This window comes from Myiozetetes cayanensis, unplaced genomic scaffold, assembly GCF_022539395.1.
Source record: "Myiozetetes cayanensis isolate MyiCay16 unplaced genomic scaffold, myiCay2020 scf2-11, whole genome shotgun sequence".
In the NCBI taxonomy this organism is placed as follows: domain Eukaryota; kingdom Metazoa; phylum Chordata; class Aves; order Passeriformes; family Tyrannidae; genus Myiozetetes; species Myiozetetes cayanensis.
In genome coordinates this window covers 32,238,323-32,255,984 of record NW_026087411.1, presented here as the reverse complement: position 1 = coordinate 32,255,984, position 17,662 = coordinate 32,238,323, and the positions used below count along the sequence as shown (strand labels likewise).

At 35.1% G+C, this 17,662-nt stretch overlaps 1 protein-coding gene across 1 annotated transcript in view; it reads left to right on the top strand.

Annotated features, from left to right (window-relative positions):
* TTC27 (tetratricopeptide repeat domain 27) overlaps nucleotides 1-17,662 on the top strand; it is a 116,447-nt gene that overhangs the window by 16,337 nt on the left and 82,448 nt on the right. The window contains exons 5-8 of the mRNA XM_050315903.1: nucleotides 1,364-1,466; nucleotides 3,981-4,145; nucleotides 8,014-8,150; nucleotides 12,332-12,444. Of these exons, the coding sequence (XP_050171860.1) occupies nucleotides 1,364-1,466; nucleotides 3,981-4,145; nucleotides 8,014-8,150; nucleotides 12,332-12,444 (518 nt within the window). The remainder of the gene's footprint in view (nucleotides 1-1,363; nucleotides 1,467-3,980; nucleotides 4,146-8,013; nucleotides 8,151-12,331; nucleotides 12,445-17,662) is intronic.

Here is a 17,662-nt window from a genome sequence, read left to right as displayed (position 1 = left end):
AGTTGTGTGGGAAAATGAATACTTTATTGTATAAAGCTAAACTCAAGTAGTATGAATCTTCTAACTTAAATTGCTTTTAGGTTTCTAAATGAGTGATGAAATGCTGAGGTTTGACCTTTTTTACAAAGTCTGTCTGTGTGCTTTTACTCTGTCCAGCTTGATATCAAAAGTCACATTTCATTGCTTTTTGAAATAGATGCTATTACTCTTTTTGATTGTTCCTTTCTAAGGACATTAGAGTTAGCTGCATGTAACTGGTTTAGATGTTTGTGCTTGAATACTGCACAGCCCTTTGGTTGGTCTGATGTAAGCATACCTGTATAAAAAGTTCATAAGATAGGTGCCTCTAAAGCAAACAAACATCTGTTTCATAGAAAAGGATAGGTGTGCTAACAACAGCAGAATTAATGGTAATGATTAAAGCCTTTGTAGAAGTGTGCTCTACATTCATAGATTATAATCATATAGTTTTGAGACTAGAATATTAAAATTAACTTTCCTATGTATTTTCATCTCTTGCAACTAGAGAGAGGGATAAGAGACTCTGGGAAACATAGTTGTGCACATAGCTTTCTAAAATCAGGTATTTCCTGAGTTGTGATTCAGCTCTACCTGCTATAGAATGATTACTTAGTTCAGTAAGGTATCTACCCTTCTAAAGCTCCACATAAAAACATCAGTACTTTTGACAGTGATTGTAAGGTGTTCTCACAAGCAATTCTGGTCCTATTTTGACTTCCTCAGTTTCCTTTATGCATCCACCTGAAGAAATAGAAACAAGGTTAAACAGAACACAGAAGGGAAACACTGGATGATCAGAACAGTTTACCCACAAACAGTAACTAAATAGTTTAGGATTCTTCAGGCCAAAAAGATTGCTGAACAGTGAGATCATGGCTGTCTCTTAAAGTGCATCTATGTGCCACAAAAGAAGATAAGTGAGAAGCAGCTGGGTTTTGGGGTCTGGTTTTATTTTGGTCGTCTTCTGTTACAAGAATTAGGAGGTATGAAATCAAAGTAGCAAGTGGCTACTCCAAAATAAGTGCACACAAGTATTTCTTTTAGCTGCTGTTCACAGTGTTTCTTACCAGGTGGTGGTAAAGATTTGCAGGGTTCAAAGAGCAGTTAGAGAAATTACCAGAGGGAAACCCATCAAACTCTTGGAGCACTGTAGAGCTGCCTGGGATAAGTTCATCTTCCTGCTAGGTCAGTGCTTGCTTTTTAAAAAAGCTGGTTTGGACAGGTTTGTATTTTTTAGAAACTAGACTTGAATAGACTACAAAATCTGTATCTTAAAGTCTTTTTTTTTTTTTTTAATGCTCTGTACTTGTTGTTAACTTGAAATATCTGTATTGTCTTGCAGACATTATCTTGGTGGACTCTAAGATGCGTGAATATTCACCAGCAATTGTTAGAGGAGAGATCACCTGAGCTATTTACTCTTGCCCAGACCTGTATAAAACAAGGTATATTTCTAATTAGTTGGTTTATTGGCTTGCAGCATCACTTTTAAGATATCACAGGTGAGGGGAATTTGTAGGCCTAACTCTCACAACATGATGCTTACCAGACACATGTAATGGCAATGAGTTGAGAGGGAGTAAGATTAACTTAAATTGACTTGGACTTGTGTGGCAGATGCTATTTGTCAACCTCTAAGGTGAAAATGAGAATATGCTTTTTCATTTCTCTGTTTTAGCATTGTTGACTTATCGCAAGGTCACTTAAAACCATTCAGTACACGTTTCGTTTCTTATTTAATTGAGCTTGTTGGGGTTTAAAAAGGGACCATTCTTTCATATCTTCATGGTTGTGATAAACTTCCTTCTATTTTCTCTATACCTACCTAAGTTTTGAGATTTGTTACCTTCCTGAACTATATGTAGAGAAAATAGGCAACATTAAAACTAAATTGTCATATATATAATATATTGATTGTATATTGATATATATTGAATTATGCAGTGTATGTATCTGTTAAGATGCACAAGTCCATGACACCTGATGAGATCCTCCTCCAGTTCTCTCAGGACTTCTGGATTTAAGTGGATAGAAGCCACTATCCATCATATTTGACAAGTTGTGACAGTCTGGTGAAATTCCCAGTAATTGGAAAAAGGGAAATAAGGAAGACCAGGAAACTACAGACCAGTCAGTCTCCTCTCTGTGCCAGGCAGGATCACAGAGCAGATCCTTCTGGAAACTACACTAAGGCACGTGGACAATGAGGTGATTAGTGACAGCCAAAGTGGCTTCTTCACTAAGGGCAAATCATGCTTGACAAGTTTGGTGACCTTCTGTGATGGGGTTACAGTGATGGTGGATGAGGGAAGAACAACTGACGTCACCTCCCTGGACTTGTGCAAAGCATTTGAATTGTTGTGCACAACAACCTTGTCTCTAAACTGAAGAGATGTGGATTTGGTGGGTGGACAGCTTGGTGGATTAGGAATTGACTGGATGGTCACACTCAGAGTTGGGGTCAAGGCCTCAATTTCCAACTGGAGACCAGTAATGAATTCTCAGGTCAATATTGGGACTGGAGCTGTTTAACATCTCTGTCAGGGACAGGGACAGTAGGATTGAGGGCAGGATTGAGGTTAACTTTCAACAAACTTTTTCAGTGTTGAGGTAATGTGTTTGAAACAGGCTTTGTGATAAAAGTGATAAAATTGCACAGACTTTGTTTTAAAATAGTTGTGTCCTCGTGGGTTTTTTTTTAAGGATTAAGTTGTAACCTGCTGCATTCCTTATCCTCCTTTAGTTGAAAACCATTGGAATAATATTTTTAAATGACTAATTTGTGTTCTTTAAACAGAGTCTTTAAATCCAGTCTTGGAGAAAGCTGTTACTAGTCAGGATTTATCCATGCTAACTCTTATTTACTGTATAAAAAAAGTTGTGTAAAAACTTTGTTCAGACTTAGTGGCTTTTTATATTAATTGAAATATTTTAAGGATTAACAAGTACTTAAAAGTCTAGGGCTTTAATTAATAAAATCTCTTCAGGCTAGGGCTGACTGCCAATCTCTAAATTTGAAAGTCAGAGAAAAATATTTTAAAAATCATTGATAAAATTATTTTTTCAGATAGTAAGACTTTTTACTAGCATTAATAAAGCTTGTTTGAGAAATTAAGAATCCATTAAGTAACACAGCATCAGTGTTAGAATTGGATACCAGTCTTTTGAAGTACTGTGATGCTGTGAGCTGTTGTGGAATTCTTATCTAAATATTGTCACAAAATACAGAAATCAAACACAAAGCAAAAAACCCACTTCCATTTAAGAATAATTGACATGAATTTTTTTCAAACTTAATGGTCTGTATTTTACTCCATGGGAATATTCCCTTGTTACTTACTGCATTTTGTTAGAACTTAAATAGACTAGAAATACAAGTGCTTTTATTCTGGATGAACAAATGTCATCTTTCCTAAAGACTTCAGATCTGTTTACAAAAGTATTTTCTCGCGTTCAGATGGCACTCAGCAAATCAGTAATTATTAAAAACCAAACAAATGAAAACTCCACACACCACCACCACCAACTAAACAGAAAATGCATTGAGTCCTAAGCCCCCTTTCAATGCTCAATCTCCTGTTCAGACTTTCTCATTTGAAGGCTACTGCTTAAGGGGGTAGGTATTACCTCAATATTTTGTATTCTGAGTTCTTATGTTCTTTAGCAGGTCCAATACAATTATAGTTGTTTATTTTCTGAAAAAGTGGTATTTACAATTCAGCTTTGCTGTAAAATATAAGCAAATATTGAACTTTTCTTTTATTCTAGTAGTAATCCTTAGATAATAAAACTTGAAAAATGCTTTAAATCATACATATCTTTAACACACTGTCAGCGAATTTTTAAATGTGGGAGGGTGTATAAAAACTAGACTTTCTCTCATGATATTTTAAATGTATTTTGAAAATATCATTCTTCTGGACTGCATCCTGATCTCTTCTCTTTTTTTTAACTTGCAGTGACAGAAGCAGAAGCTTTGTTCACAAGTGGTGAAAGCTGGCACTTAGCAGTTCAGTTCCATCTTGAGTGTGCCTATACATTTTTGTTTTACTATGAGTATAAAAAAGCTAAACAATGTTTCAATATGGCTAAAGACATAACAAAGCTGCAGATTAACCTCACAGGTAAGTTTTACTTGTACAGTCTATGAGGATGGTTGATTGGACCAAACTAACCTATGGCTTATTGTTGGGGTTTTTTTAACATATCCATCTAAAAAAGTAACTGTATTTTGAAAAAGCATGAAGTCTTCCAGGAGAAGTCTGGAAGTTCATGGAGAAGTCTTCCAGGACTGTTATTATCACAGGAAATAACCAAAGGAATCAGATTTCTGATGAACAGAAATCCCAAGGATTCAATCACTATGGAGACTTTATAATCATGCTTTCGGAACCTGTTCTTTGGAGTTGGGCATATCAGGTTGCTGCACTTGCAACTTCACTTGAACTTACATGTGTAGATTCAGGATTTTTTGGTCTAGCTGGTCCTGCTAGGTAATCAAAGTTGTATAAGATGTGCAGCTTTTCTGTGTGAGAAATTATAATGGTACCTGAGTAGAAGTACAAATAAACTTTATATAGTTTTTTCTATAGACTTATTAATGGAAAGCAGTAAGGAACTGAAACTTGCAGCTTTCTTACCCATGACATAGTTCTATGTCACAAGGCTTGTTGTTCTATCATGTCTAGGTTGGAGATGCAGCTAACCCTGCTTATACCCTGAGTCAGTTCTAATATTTTAATTAAAAAACTGAGCCAACAAAAAAAAAAAAAACGACACCCAAAACACAGAAACAAACAAAAAACCCCCAGGGAAACACAAAACCAATCAAATTTTGTGGAACTCCATGCTCATTTATTCAAAGGTTTTAAAGGTTTACTTTGAAAGATCTATAATGAAAATCTTCTGGCATAATGTTTTGGCATAACTATGAATTGATTATATTCAGTGGTATCTACTTAAAACACGGGAGTAATTTCCATAGATCTGAAGGAATTCTATACATTTCAGTTGATTCTGCCCTTTTTTCCTGTACGCAAAATGAGCTGTGAATGTCATGCGTTCCATGTGTGGCATGTACTACCAATTTGGTGTTATAAAGTAGTTTTCTTTGAAATTAACCAAACATTTTCTTGTTTTTTATTAAAAACATCAGTACCTATGATGATACTCAAGCTGTAAAAATGTACTGAACTGAGAACAAGTGAGATCAAAGAGACAGGGGCCTATTCACTGCTATTCCTCAACTTACATGTTGGATTTCTTTTTTCCTTTAAAGGACATCTTTAGATTTTGGATTAATAATTTCCTTAAATCTAACTTCAAGAAAAACTCATGAGGGGGGGAAAAAAAAAAGATTGGATGCAGTGGAATTATTTATATTTTTGATTACTTTACCAAGCGGTTATGCTAGAAAGATTGTGGTGATATAGTATCTTGGAAAAATGTTGTGAAACTCTTAAATGGTCTGTGTTTTATCTTCATAAATCTATTAGAATAGTTATGAGGGATGTCTAACCTGAAGGCAAATGAATTGAACTGAGCATGTGGGAATTGTTGGCATTCTAGACAAATTCATTTGACATGCATGTTTGGGCTAAATGGGAGGAATGTTACATCATCAAAAAAGACTTTGCTTTAATGTAAAAATTCAGTCTCTAGCAAAGACATTTTTAAGGCTTTGGGAAGAAATTTCCTTTTTAGGAAAGGATTTTAAGAGGTTTATATGCATTAATGGTTTTAATCCTTACTAGTGTAATATTTTATTATACCATGAAAACATATATGTTCTTAAATAGAGACCTCACAACCAGTATTTTCCGAAGTTATTTTAGAAATGTGTGAATAAATCATATACTTGGTTTGTGTACTTTAAGTCCCAGTAAGGCAAATATATGCTGTATTCATCATTTATTACGAAGCATCCTTATGTCCCTCACAATGAGTCACAACCATCAATAACTCCATAAAACATTTTCCAGTAGAAGAGAACACTGTGATCCTTCTTGCATATAAATTTAATGAATTGAAGGGGAGTAATCCAAATAAATTTATGCTAATAGATCTGCAGGATTAATAATGCTGAACTCTGAGATCTGCATATTATCTACTTAGTGTTTTCATGCCCAGTGATACACCTCTGGGAATCTTTAATATGGAACAGAAAGTAAAGTTTGTATGTAGATTTCTTCTCTTTTGTGAGAATATATCATAGAATCATAGAATGTTCATGATTGGAAGGGACTTGAACATCATCTAGTCCCAAACCTGCTGCCATGGGCAGGGACATCTTCTACTAGACCAAGTTGCTCAAGGCCTTATCCAGCCTGACCTTCAACACTGCTATATTTGCTTGTATAAACCAATCCAGTTTTTTCCTCAGCTTAGACATGTGATAGGAAGATAGTAAAAATAGTGTTTTGTCCCTATAAGAGCATAAGTTCTTAGCTTAAAAAAATGGGGTGGAAGATGTGTGCATATCAGAGCATAAACAAATCACAATTTCCATGTGGTAGCAAGCAATTGTATTGGTAACCAGAATAACTTTGCAAGTGTTTTATTTGGCTGTTCAGGCGATAAGACATAATAGGAAATTAATTACAGCATAGTGATTTTCAAGCAATATTAAAATTGAGCATTGAGTGCTACTGTGTGAAATCAGTAGGAATCATTACCCAGTATTTCTCTTTGTGTGTCTCTTCTCTGCAGATTTCAAGGTGATATTTTTAGAATGTTTTTCATTTCTTCATAAACTCTTTAATACAGGGCTTTCCCAGTAAAAACAGTAATTGGCAGAAAAGGAGAAATCAGTTTTAATTCTGAGTTCTTTACTAGTCTCTTTTCACTTTCAGGAAGAAAAGTGGGTGATTGCTATGTCAGTGCCTCTGCCAGGTGATTCTTACAGACAATGACCTCATCTTCAGGACATTGTCACATGAGCAGTCAATCATCTTCACCTCACAGATTTTATATACTGGAAGTTTTTCAAAATTATAATAAAAATAAGAACTTTACTTGATCTAAATTAGTTCTACAAAAGCAACAGTGGCTTAGCACTCATTCCTCCATTTCTGTTATTTGACTTTCACAGTTCGTGCTCTCTGAGCATTGTATCATAGTAATAATAAACAAACAAACCTCCAAATTTTAGAGAGTAATTTTTAGCTCCATTTTGGCTCTGAATCCGTTTAGGATTCTGTTATTATAAGTTACGGTTCTGAACTTACTTTTTGATTTCTCTGATTGCATTTCACAAACAAGTTGCTAACAGAGGAAGAACAGACATGATTTCCTTTACAGTTTGCTTAAAATGTTAAGTACCGCCCTAAAAACTAATAAAAATTGTCATAGAGTCCAGTAAAGAACTGAAGAAACAACATATGGGAATTTCACACTGTGCGCTCTGAATATTGATTAGTTCATTATACAACCTTCATTGGGTTTCTGTTCCACTCACTCCTAATATTACTTCCATAGTATCTTGTGTACCATATTATGGTAATGTTATGTCTATGATCCTTCTTCAGAGACCCAGGTCTCCAAATGAAGATTTGAAGTATTTAAAATGGTGACCTGAAAGATATGATGGGATTTTCATTTGCCTAAATGTCTCCATGTAGTCGTTAACTTTTAGCAGTCAAATGGAAAAATTGGTTTTGGTTTACTGCTTGGGAATAAGCAGGGAGCTGATGAAACTTGATGACTATGAGCTTTCAGTATGCTGGGTTATGAGGAATTAGGCTAAAAGTGGCTTTGCAAGACCTATATAGCTGTGTTTGTATGTTTGTAACATGTATTTCTTTGTATGTCTAAGCTAGCAGTGAGAACATATGTAGTTCACTGAAAGAGATCAAGCAGAGTTAAACCACTGCTAAAGTTCATAGGTTAATTGTCAATCTGTTTTTCTCTTTTGTTTGGGTTTTTTTTTGTGAGCAGCTTTCTTGTCGGATTACTGGCTTTTAGTGTTCATTAATGTAAACGTATTTTCTGTAGGTGCTTTGGGGAAGAGAACACGGTTTCAAGAAAAATATGTTGCACAACTTATTTTGGATGTCCAAAGAACAGGTGAATTCATCCTTCCTCACAGTGAACTAAGTCCAGCTCCAACACCTCTAGAAAGCTTAACAATAGTATGTATCTGAGAAGAATTGCTTTAATTTCCTGAAATTAAAATGCTCTGAAGCTTTTCCTGGGTTGTCTGCAAGGGAAAAAAGAGTGTCATGTCTAAAGGAAACTTACTTGGGATTTCTGAAAGTTTGTGGAAAAGCTGTTGGGCAGTAATTTGCCTAATATTAAAGGACACAGGGTAAAACAACATATGACCTTCTAGAAGCAAGACAGATGTGGCTACTCAGCTAAAAGCATGTTTGCAAATATGATCCTGTATAGTTTATGTATTAATTTTTAGTAACTAAGAACAATGGAACTGGAAAAACAGGTGAGAGGCAGATTTTCCAGATAGCCTGCAAGGCATCAAAGAAATGCACAGATCCCTTTGGGTTGACAGATGTGTTCAGTTACAGTGCAGAGAGAGGAAATTGGTCAAGTTATTCCTATGGTGTGGATTATGTGACTGGGTCCTACTGATCCTAAGGGTGTGCATGGTGACCTCCATTATAAATTACTCAAGAACCACTGAATTGTTTTAGGATGACGTTTTTCCGTCGTAAGGAGGTTTAAAGTTATTACACCTCTCTAAAGAAGCCAGAGATAAATTGAGGCATTATGGTCCAAAGTTGATACTTCAAGTTGGAAAGACTTTATTGAAAACAGTACCTTGATAGACTTCCAGGTCAAGTGGGGCTCTTAAGCAAAAAAATTGACAATACTTCTAAGTTGAAGGAGATTGATTATACTTACGTCACAACTTAGGCTTATGATAGAACCATGTATAGCAACCCATTTTGGGATAGTGAGAGCTCAGGGGAGGCTGACTTAGTTATAGACTTCAGGTACAGCTTATCTAGAACTGGATGATAGGATGCATTGTTCTCAGAATCCCTAACCGTGGTATTTTATGACTGTGTTTTTCCAGTTACCACTTTCTGAAGAATTTGCCTTTGTAGTCTACTTCTAATAGGGGCTTAATTTGGAATAAATTAATTACATCATTTCAATAAAAATGGCAACACTGTTTTAGGCTGTGGATATAACCAAGAATGAACTGTTTTACTAGCCAAGTACTGTGTCCTTTTAGTGAACAGACACAGAGCTTCTGAAGTAAGTTTAGCAGAGAGTTTGAGAAAGAAAACTGGGGTGTTTGGAACCTTTAAAAAAGTTAGTTATGCTATGTTATCTACTACAATTTTACTGAATGTAGCTTGAAAATAATGTCAGAGAAAGTAAGAATATCTACTCTTTTGGAAAAGTAAAACTGTGATGCTAGAAACGAGTTGAGGGTTTTTGGCTGCAGGGAGGGAACTGAGTTTTGTGCAAGACTGAGTGCTGTGTCATAGAATTGTATCATAGGTTAGTGAGGCTCCCCATTAAAAAAAGTTGGGCTTTTTGTTCTCACAATCTATTTCTGGGGAAAAAAAAACACAGCCTTTTATTTCTGCATCTCGACTGTACCAAATTCTAGAAAACCTTGTGTTAGAACTAGTGTGCTGATTTGAGGAAAACCTGAGGTATTTCACATTCAGACATTTTATTAATATGTGAGTGTTTAGTCACAGGTATTAGAACAATTTTCCCCAAATAAATTCTTTGATTTATGTGTGCATTGAATTACCAATTAAAGTATCAAAGTACAACTTATTAATGTAATTTATCAGTGTAGTGTAATTAACAGTAATTAACTTTAACCCAATCCTAGCATTTCTTTTGCCAGGTCTGATCTCAAATTTGTCAACCTTGGCTGTATCTTGAAGTTCTTCTAGCTAAAATTATAGGTAATGCTATTTTCCTTCTGCCAAAAGACCAACATCATCCTTGCATCCCTTCTTACCTTTAGGGAGGGTGCCTGTTGTATACTTTTAAAAGACTGTTCATGGCAAAGGCATAGACGCCAAGTCTTCAGAGGTGCTGAGAATCTCCCCAGAATTAACATATGCATATGGAAAGCTAAAAGGCCTGCGATTGTACTGCAAAATTGTAGCAGGGAAATTTTCTTCTGAATCTCTCCAGTGTTCTTATTTTACATCTGCCATTTGCAGATAAAGGAAAATACTTGTCTCAAGATAGGAATTTGTCCTGGATGAGTGGAAAAATCCTAAGATAATTATAACTCTGACAGTTTGGATAAAGACCAGCTTAAGACTAGTCACACTTAATTTTCAACTCCTGCTTTGGAGTGCTTCTGTGGTCCTAAAGTTCTTCCCCTACTTTTACTCACAGTAAGACCAAACTATTTATTTTGCCATTAAGTGGCAAGTGATTTAATTCCATTAAAATACAAACAAAATAATAATGTGTCCAATTGTTGGACTGGTAGCTGGGCTGACTTCTGATCAAAGGCTTTGTGCTTCCCTCTGGTGCTGAGCAATTATGCTATCTCAAATGGCACTAGAAGGAAAACTATTTGCATGTGAAAATAAGTATTTGAGATTGCGAATTTGAAACTTTGCTCACAGGTCAGTTTCTTCGAAAGGAAAACCTCAGATTTGAGGTGGTGCGTAAGGACTCTTAATATGAAGCGGCATGTTAAAATAGTTTGATTAGTTTTAAAAAATTCAGAGCTGTTTTTATGTGTTGGGAGAATTAGGAACTTCTTTTTAAATCTAGGAATGGAAGTCATGCTTTAAAACTCTGGCATACAGTTGCAGTAGAATTCAGGAAATCAATATTCCTAGTGAAGCTAAAGCAATTAATGCTGTTTGTACTGATTACATTTTAAAAATTGTGTAGATATGGAGGTGGAAATTTTTAACTAATGACCATGTAAATTAAATTGTAATTTATGTTACACTTAGTGAAGTGATATCATTATACTAGTTCTAAACCAATTTTCATCTGGAAGTGGTACATAATCCTTATATATGCTAATGTAGTAAGAGAAGAACATGATGGTATTCAATTTGCGAGAGTGTGAATATCTTCTTTGTCCCCTTAAATAAAATAAACTTATTTTCTTCACATTCTCTGTCAAATCTCATTTTAGTTTCCTTTATATAGTAATGGAATACTGGTGATGGATGCAGATTAGCCACTTCAAAGCATTCCTTTTTGCTCTTTGTTCTTTGGTGGACATTCATTCTGACCTTACCAGCGGAAAATGTGAATGAGAAGCAACTACTACTAGGACACTGAAGGGAAATTAATAGGAAGTTTGAGAATCTGATAATATAAATCCATTATCTGGTTTTAACAGATTATAAAAACTACTACTGGTAACTAAAAACCAGTAGTCTGATAATTCGTTTCAGGACCAATTGCTTTGTTTGGTGTTTTTTAAGGGGAGGAGAAATCGTATTACAACTATCTCCTCTTTGCTTGCAGCCAAAGGAATCTTTTGTTGTTTCCAAGCAAACACAAATTCTATGAACATAGTAATTTACACTCTTCACCCATAGATTTTATTGCTTTCTCCTTTAAACTAAGTGACAGACAATTAACTTCAGGTAGCATACTTTTTAAAAAGTTGAACTAAATACTCTTTAAATAGGAAGTGTGTTCCAGAATTGTGAATTTGAGGAAATTTGTAACTACTTGTTCCGAAGCAAACACTTTCAGAATAGCCCTTCTTGCCTTTACCAGGATAAAGTATCTGGAGGTCCTGGTTTGGTGAAGATTTTTCAGACTGTGTTTTTTTTAATATACCAACTCCTCTTAAAAAGAAAAAATGCTCTATGTTAGGAATTTACTTGTACTGGCAGAAGGAATGCTTTATGTAGTTGGGCTTTGCTGATATTTAAAAAGAAATTCTTAGATCCCCTGAGGTCTATAGTTGCCAGCCTGAAAGGCTGCATTAATGACCATAACATTAATCTGTTTCAGTTTGTCTGTGTGTACATGTAATAGAAGATGAAATTGCTGATAATTCTGTAAGCAACAGTTTGAGAAGGAAAACTGCCTTCAGCCCTTGTTTAAGTAGAAAATCAATATTAAGTAACCTTAGAGTTGCTCTGAATGCTGCTCTTTCTGCATGAGAATCAGTATATTTGTAGGAAAAGTGTTTTGGATGATACTTCCTTGTTAGTAGCTTCATTATATATTTATTCTATCATAATTATAGTAAAATACTTTCTGCTCTCTCTTTCTGTAATGGTAATATTATCCTTTTCCAAACAAATCTATTTTTCATATTCTGAAGGCATAAATTTCTCTGTAACTGTTTTTATCTATTTTAAAATAATTTTTTTTCTTCCAACAGAATTATGATTTAAACGATGACACAGTGCTTAATGAAATAAAATTAGCAGATGCTGATCAGTACCAGATGCCTGATTTGTGTGCAGAGGAGCTTGCTGTAATCCTTGGAATATGGTAAGTTAGTATAAACTTACTTGAGTTGCTTGACTTACTTTAGTTACTTTAAAAAAAAACAACTGCATGAATCATTGTATATGAAATGATGAAATGGTGAATTAATGGGACTTTTTTCCCTTCTTTATTATATAGTCTGGCTAAAATGCTAAAAGGTTTGCACTGTATGTGGATAGCATTTTCAGTTATCTCAGAGTGAACATTAGTGTCCAGTTCAGAATGTCAACAATATTTCATTAATTGCTATATTGTTGTTTTATCCTTAAAAAACATCATGTTCTATTGTGCCTCACATTAGATCTGTTTCAAATGTCAGCTGTGATTAACTAGCATATAGTGAGGGCACTTTGGTAGATTTTGGAAACATACTTCAAATTCTGCAATTGTCAGCTTCCTGTGAGGATCAACCACCAAAAAATACACTGCTGTGCTATTCAGTCAAATGGGAATAGTTGTATTGATTCAGAGTGTCCATACCTAGTTATGAGCTGTAGTGCGAAGTCCTTGTGGTTTTGCACCTCTGTTTTTTTTATTTTCCTGGTTTTCAAAATCATGTGCTATGGGGATTCTGGAAACAGCACAGAACAACAAAAAGCAGCTTGAGATTTGAGGATTATAACCTGACTTCTGCTGAATATCCTCATTTTTCTAATAGAGAATATTATTTTCTATGACACAATAGTCATTTAGTCAATTACAGTTATCCTCCATTTTTTTGTGCATGATTTGTTTCAGAATTTATAGTATGTAGAAGTAATGTAGAATTAAGGATGAATGTATCATTCACCAATATCATGAATATATGGTGAATGATGAATATCATTCACCAATGGACTTTGGTGCATTTGTGACTTTGATACAACATTCATCATTAATGATTCTCAAGGCACTTTTGCGGTGTATGAGTTGCAAAATGATGGAATCTGCAGTACTGATTGGATATCTTGCCCAAGTCTGAAAAAGGCCAGGAGCTGAACAATGGGTGAATCCTAGTTCCTAGGTCAGCAAAATCCTAGTGAGAAAATTCAGTGGCAGAAGCTGACAATGCAGCTTCTGACAGTAGTTCCTTTGTGATGTGGCAGTTGGTTCTGTAGTATAATATTTCTCTTTCCCACTCTTCCCACTTGGCAAAAGTTTCAGATATTTTTCCCCTTCTTGTCCAGAAAGTGAGGTGGAAATCAGTAGTGTAGAGAAGATTGTTGCCTTTGATGTGCCCGCTTCTGAGCCCAGCTTTTTGAAGGACCAGGTGCTTGCTTGTCTGTGTATTTCCAGTCAGATGTGAAGTTGCATGTCTGTGCTTTCAGCAATGCCCTTTAAGCAGGAATTCATGAGTGGAGTATGTGCTGTGGCTTCATATTTTCTTCATTCCTCAAGTCTTAAACTTGTTTCAAGACCAAATCTATATCCAGTTTGAGGATCAAGGAGTGAACAGTGAATTGACAAATATTCTTAGCCCAGACACTTTTAGTTTTTCACGCTGACTCAAGTCGAGGCAAAGCCTTCCCCTTCCTGAGGAGTGTTTTCACCAACACTTTATTTTTAACACAGTATTGTCTTGTATTCAAATTATTCTTCCTGCCCCCACCCTCCTGAAGAAAATTTTAGTTTACCTATTGTTCTTTTTTCTTTTTTTTCATTTTTATTTTTTATAAAGGCTAGAATTTGAATTTTACATTGGCTAGCTGCACAGTAGGTTTCTTGATCACAGTATGTCACTTTGAAACCACCACTGTCATGCTCTGAATAATGGCTGGAAACCATATTGACTGCCAGCTGTGTGTGTACATTATAATGCAAGTGGTATATGAGTTTGCAGGACTAAAAGCAAGAAGAAACTGAAGCAAACCGACCAAACAAAATCCAGTGTTGCTTCTGTATAGGAATGGTAAATGCCATTCAATGGGTGTGATAATGTTAAGTGACTGAAATAGTTTCAGTCGGAGGTGGAGACAAGATTCAATATCCAACCATGTTGCAGAAAGGTTAGTAGGGTGCCAGCTTTGAGAACTGTTTTTGTACCTGAGTGGAATTTAGGCTTGGATAGCTGGTTGTACCCTTGGTGTCTATGCCAGCTATTGGTATATCACTTTGCAAGGAAGCATGTACATGTTAAAGCATTTAACGCTGGCTTTTTAGCAAAACATTCTTCTCAAGCCTTAACTATAACAGATTCTGTGCTTCTCTTTCATGCGTGAGGACTTCAGTTCAGTAAATACTTCCTTCCATAATTAATGAGGTGACATTAGAATTCCTATACGTTTCCAGAGCAGTTCTGACTATGCTTCAAGGTGGTGCTAGACCTAAACTGGTGGCTTCTGTTGTTGACTGCCATTGTCAGCAGTAGATTTTTTTTCCTAATGCAAATACACTTTCAGACACTGATCTGGTTTGCTGGAGAAAGGCAACCTGCAGATAAAGAAAAAAAGTAAATGTAAGCAAATTTTTTTCCTATGTGTTTCACTCTGCTTGCTGATATTTGTTTTACAGCAAATGTCACAAAAATACCTCTTAATTCCACTAAGATTTTTATATCTAAATAATGTTAAGTCAAAATCAACAGTATGCAGAAATGTTTGTGGACAGCAGAACAAATTGAAAGTTGTCACAACCTCTGAAAAATACATAATGACAATTATTTAGGATACTGTGGAATTCCCTGAATACAGATAATGTTTCCTGCTGTAAAATAAATTTCATTTCAAGTAGGTTACAATGATTAAATGGCTAAATAGAGTGCTATTACAGTATCAGTGCAAACATTTTTATCTCCTCCTCACCAATAACATTTGAAGAGGATATAAAATATTGTTAAAGGTTGGAAATATCACATACCTAGCTGTCTTGACAAAAATTGAAGCAATTTCTCATGCAGTATGCTTAAGCCCATTTGTAAATAACATGTATAAGACTGAATCAATTAGATATTTCTTTTAAAAATTTCTCTTTGCTACACTGATTTTAAGAAAGAACTTTTTTATCAGTAATCTGTTTTTATTAAAAAAACTAGCAAGGGTAACTGTACCCAGCCAGTTCTCTGTGGTATCTGTAATTTGAGGCAGTTTTCCTTTAAAATGTTTGGCTATCCTATTTCTTCTCTACAAATTCCTTTTCTTCCAAATACTGTTTGCAGAACTAAATCTAAAGGAAAGCATTTGCCTCTTATGATAATGAAATTGTAGCTAAAACAAAATGTTAAAGGAGGGGAAGAAACACTCCAGTCTGCCTTGCTTACACAAAGGCCTCCTATTTCACTCTAATCAGATTTTGTGGTAACTGTATAGGAAGAAAGTGTCTAGAGGTTTCTTCAGATGATCTCACTGCAGTAGTAATGAAACCTAAAGGAAATATTAAAAGAAAGTCCCAGGAGTGCAGAAATGTCACTTGTCTTGTTTCACTTTTTTGATATTTTAAATGAAAATAATTAGTCATGATGGTGTAAAATTTATTTTATAGTCAATCCTTAAGACTATGGCCAGAACTTTGTATAGAGCCTCAAGTCAAACTTTCAGAGGCTGACAGAAGAACATATTAAAGTTTCAATATAAAGGGAAGAAAACCCCTTCTCTTCACTTGAACCACCTCTTTTTAAAAGGGGAAAGCTTTTAGAAATTACTTAACAACTATAGAAAATTCTAAGAAAGCAAAGAGAAGCATCTCACTGCTGGTTATTTCTTCATCTTTTGCTGTCTCTCAATGATCAGAAGAGGTCAAAATAATGTGTTATACTGGAGGTACCTCGACTCAGTCTGAGGCTGTGCACCAGGCTTCAACTGGTGAGGAATTAGGAAGCCTAACTTCTATTTTACAGTAGTACATTGTTTAATAATCTATTGTATAGTTTACATGAAGAGCTGTAGAAGTATACTTGAAGCAACTGCATAAACACTAAATAGCATTAGGACTAAAGGATTTTTAAGAAAATTACCAAATATGAGCTTTTGAATCAATTAATTATATTAAAAAATTGTATTTTAAAAAACCCAATATACATGTTGGCAGTGGGAACCTCTTGAGGAAACTTGAGTAGATGAAACAGGAAAACATTTAACTACTTGAAATTGGAGAATCTAATCATAGCTATGTGTTTGTTCTCTACTCAGTGGAGAAATCAGCACCTGCAGAGTGTGATTCATTTAACTTCAGGCTCTTATTTTACAATGGATTGAATCACTCCCTAAATTTATCTGTTTTTACATGGACTCTGAAGGAAGCACAGACAATTAGTTAGATTAAAGGTCTACGTTTTACATGAGCAAAGTTACATAAGATGGATGCTGTGGTTATTAATGCCAGAGCTGACACACATTGTCATATGAAAGTAAAAGGTACGACATAAAATCTTGGACAACTTTAAAGGTGTGATGAAGGTTTTTCTGTTAAATACTTTTTGACGCTCTGGTTAATCTTTGCAAACATATCATATAAGTAATTTTTTTGTTTTTTTTAAACAAACCAATTACAGGTGCCAGACTACAATGATCTCACAACAATCAGTTTATGGCTGTTCAAAATAATTGCTGCAAAATACACTGTTTTGCATTAGTACATAAAGCTATATGAAGAGCTTCCCCTGGGAAAATGAACTTCTATTCAGAATGCTCACATAAAAAACATTAGTCACTTGAAGTACTTTTGTGAGACTTTGAAAATGCTTGTAAAGTGATCTGTTTGTTGGGTCTGGCTCCTTTTCATTCACAAAATTAACAACAGCTGGTAAAATTGCATAGAAATATGGCAAATACTCATAAAATGCTTATGTGGAAAGACTGACCCATCTATTCTTCACATTCTCTCATGCTGGTTAACTGCAGTTTTAAGCAGTTACCTGAGGAACTTGAGTTTGTGTTGTCTGCACTTGCAGAGGTAATATGCCAGGAAACATAAGCAAACAAAAACTCAACAATTATCTGCATCCATCTAACCTTATACTCTGACTTCGAGTGACTGTGAGAAGATACCTAAGTGTGAATAATTACAGAGCAAATGTGTGTTGTGTCCTTGTCCCTAATACTTCCCCAGCCTCTGACCAGTGATTTCCTGAAACTAATCCGACTTGTTTGTCATCTTTAAGACCACATAAATTTCTTGCATCCGTAGCATCTTTTGGCAAAGGTGTCTGTCTAAATATTTTGTCTGCTGTTCAAAAAAAAACCTCCTTCAGGTAGTTTTAGTTGCCAGTAACTTAATTTAGCGACTTCACTCTCTTACTTCCTGACAA